The sequence below is a fragment of the Alligator sinensis genome, unplaced genomic scaffold, assembly GCF_000455745.1.
Source record: "Alligator sinensis unplaced genomic scaffold, ASM45574v1 scaffold472_2, whole genome shotgun sequence".
Classification (NCBI taxonomy): Eukaryota; Metazoa; Chordata; order Crocodylia; family Alligatoridae; genus Alligator; species Alligator sinensis.
In genome coordinates, this window is record NW_005842378.1 from 373,505 (window position 1) to 376,171 (window position 2,667).

Here is a 2,667-nt window from a genome sequence, read left to right on the forward strand (position 1 = left end):
GGGGATGTCGGAGCCGGTGGGCTCGGCGCTGCAGCAGACCATGGACAGGTGCGGGGGATGCGGGGGGAGACCGGACCGGTCGGTGCCGCCGGCCTGGCTCCGGGGGCCGCGGGGCGGAGCGCTGCGGTCCGGGGTCTAGTTTCACTTCCGGCCTCTGCTAATAAGTCTGTTGCTTTAAACACATCGCTTGACCCGCCGATGTCTCCCTTACTGGTCTGTGAAACGGTGGTTACACGACCGCGCAGCCCTCTGGGATGTTGTGAGGCTCAGGAATATTTAATAAGAGAAACAGGGACTTATGTGCAGGATCTTGTATCGGACCAGCGTCACGGTTGGGGTAGACTTAGATGCATTTCTGAGGGCTAAGCGTTCTTCTTTACGTCTTCCTCGGCTTTTAAGGTACTTGGTACAAAGCTGATTGGGGCATTTTGATAGATGTTTTTGGAAGGGGCATAAAGATAAAGGATAACCACCGTTGAGTTAAAGAGGAAACTGCAGGGACTGGAGGCAGGGCAGTAAAGCGTGTGACTAGATATGTTAGAGAATCCTGATGGGAGACAATGGGATTGTGTGTTTTTGTTGTGTTTTGCTGTAGAAAGTGAGTGAGATGGCCAGTTAAACTTGAAAATGTTACTTTTGTTTACATTTCCAAATCAAATGCATCAGAAAAAAGATTCAGTACTTCCACCCCACCAAGTAAAGGTTGAGAGGTCTAAAGGCATAATTATGAGCCAACAAAGAACTCTTAAAACAGAAAAAGAGCAGAAAGCTGAGCATCTTGATGCTTTAAAAGGTGGGCCAACAAGCCTGAAATCGACATCAGGGAGATGCCATCGGGCTTTCATCACAAGGAATCAAAAAAGGACACGTACACAGTGTTTTTCTTCTTTACAGGTTATCTTTAAGGAGAGTGAATTAGTGAAATACAGGCTGTTAATGGTGAATAAGGAAAATTAAACTATGTGAATAGAGCTCTAGGAAGCACTGAAAGTCACAAAGAAGAATTTAAGTTAGAGATACGCCAATATATTGGTTTGTACCAGATCGGCACCGATAAAGGAAAATCAACATTATCGACAATCAGCTTTTTTGGCCCATGTAACAGATAATGTGTCTGATAAATGCTGTGTGCGTGTGCGCAGTCACAGCATACACATGGCCAGGAATGCAGCCTTGCAGCTTGGAAAGCAGCATCCCGCCAGTAAATCTGTGGAGAAAAAAGGAGCGTTGGGGTAGGGGCAGACCAAGGCCCCCACAGTGAGGGATGGAGTGGGTCTGGGGCAGGGGCAGACACTACCCAGCCAGGGCAGGCTGCTGGACAGAGCCACAGGATGGCAGATTGCCCAGGGGGCATGAGGCGGTAGGGAGGGGGCAGCTTCCCACTGCTGCGTGCACCCCCTGATTTGTGCGTGAGGTGAGGGCGGGCTCGGCCAGGGACTACGCTCGGGGTGGGTGGCAGTGGCACTGGGAGGGGGAGCTATGGGGGAGCTACAGTCACCCCAAAATTCTCTGTAACCCCCCTCCCAGCACCACCACTGCTTGCCCCAAGCGCAGCCCCAGCACAGCCCTTGGCTCACCAAAACTTGTTAAGTGGCCTGGCAGCTGAAATAATTGCCCACTCTGGCTTTAGAGACAACCTTCTCCTTAGTTTTTTTGGTCATAACTCACTATTAACTTTTGTTGTTGTTGTCGCAGTTAGAGGTGCACCGATATATCAGTACCAATCTGATATCGGACTGATATAAAGAAAATTTGCTGTATTGGATATTGGCCCAATGGGGCCAATAATTTGGCCGATAAATGCTCATGCTGTGCGCAGACAGGAGCAGAGCCCAGCAGCATGGAGAGCTGCCTCCAGCTAGTCAGTCTGTTGTGGGGGAAGGGGAAGGGGGAGGGAAGGAATGTGGTAGGGCAGGGGGCAGAACAACGCCTCCTGCAGTGAGAAAGGGGACGAGCATGGGCAGGTGTTGCTAGGATGGGAGTGGGGGGGGGCTCCCACCGCTGCTTGCACCCCGGGGGTCCCAGATCTGTGCAGGGCAGGGTGGGTTGGCGGGCTGGAGCCGGGGCTGCTTGGGGCTCTTCTTGGCAGGGGCTGGGCTCGAAGTGGGTGCTGGGAGGATGCTGCATCCACCCCAGATTTTGCTGCAGCTCAGGTCACAGTGCTGCTGCCGCCAGCCACTGGTGCTGCCCTGGTCTTCCCAGTGGGTGGATGGAGGCAGGGCATTGAGCCGGAGCAGTGCCAGAGGGCTGGCGGTGGCAGTGCTGGGAGCAGAGCTGCGGTGACATTTGCGGTGGATGCAGCATCATTCTAGCACAGCTGACACCCGCTCGGAAACCAGCCCCTGCTGAGAAGAACCCCGTGCAGCCCGCCCCACCTTGCGCAGATCCAGGGGCACACGCCCCCTCCTCTCTCCTCCTCTCCCCACTTGCAGTTCCATCAGTTGAGATGCTCTGTAAAGAAGGGCTCACAGCACTTTGACTGTTTAAAAAATGATTGAAGTGTTGGAAATCTCCACCATATCAGGTGAACTTGATGCGCTAAGTGATTGGGGTACAAGCATTTGAACAAATGCTTGCACACAACCAATTGACTGGGGATGCAAGGGTTCCTTCTAACATCCCAGCATACCCTGCTCCTCTCTCCCTCCCCCCCCCCCACCACCCCCC

The 2,667-nt window shown here is 53.2% G+C and overlaps 1 protein-coding gene across 2 annotated transcripts in view; it reads left to right on the plus strand.

Annotated features, from left to right (window-relative positions):
• The first annotated feature begins 6 nt into the window (after window positions 1-6).
• Window positions 7-2,667, plus strand: part of MARCH5 (membrane associated ring-CH-type finger 5) — a 77,976-nt gene continuing 75,315 nt past the window's right edge. For both annotated transcript variants that reach the window (XM_025210886.1, XM_006029415.2), the window contains exon 1: window positions 7-48. In XM_025210886.1, coding sequence (XP_025066671.1) covers window positions 41-48 — 8 coding nt within the window. In that variant the 5' untranslated portion in view covers window positions 7-40. The remainder of the gene's footprint in view (window positions 49-2,667) is intronic.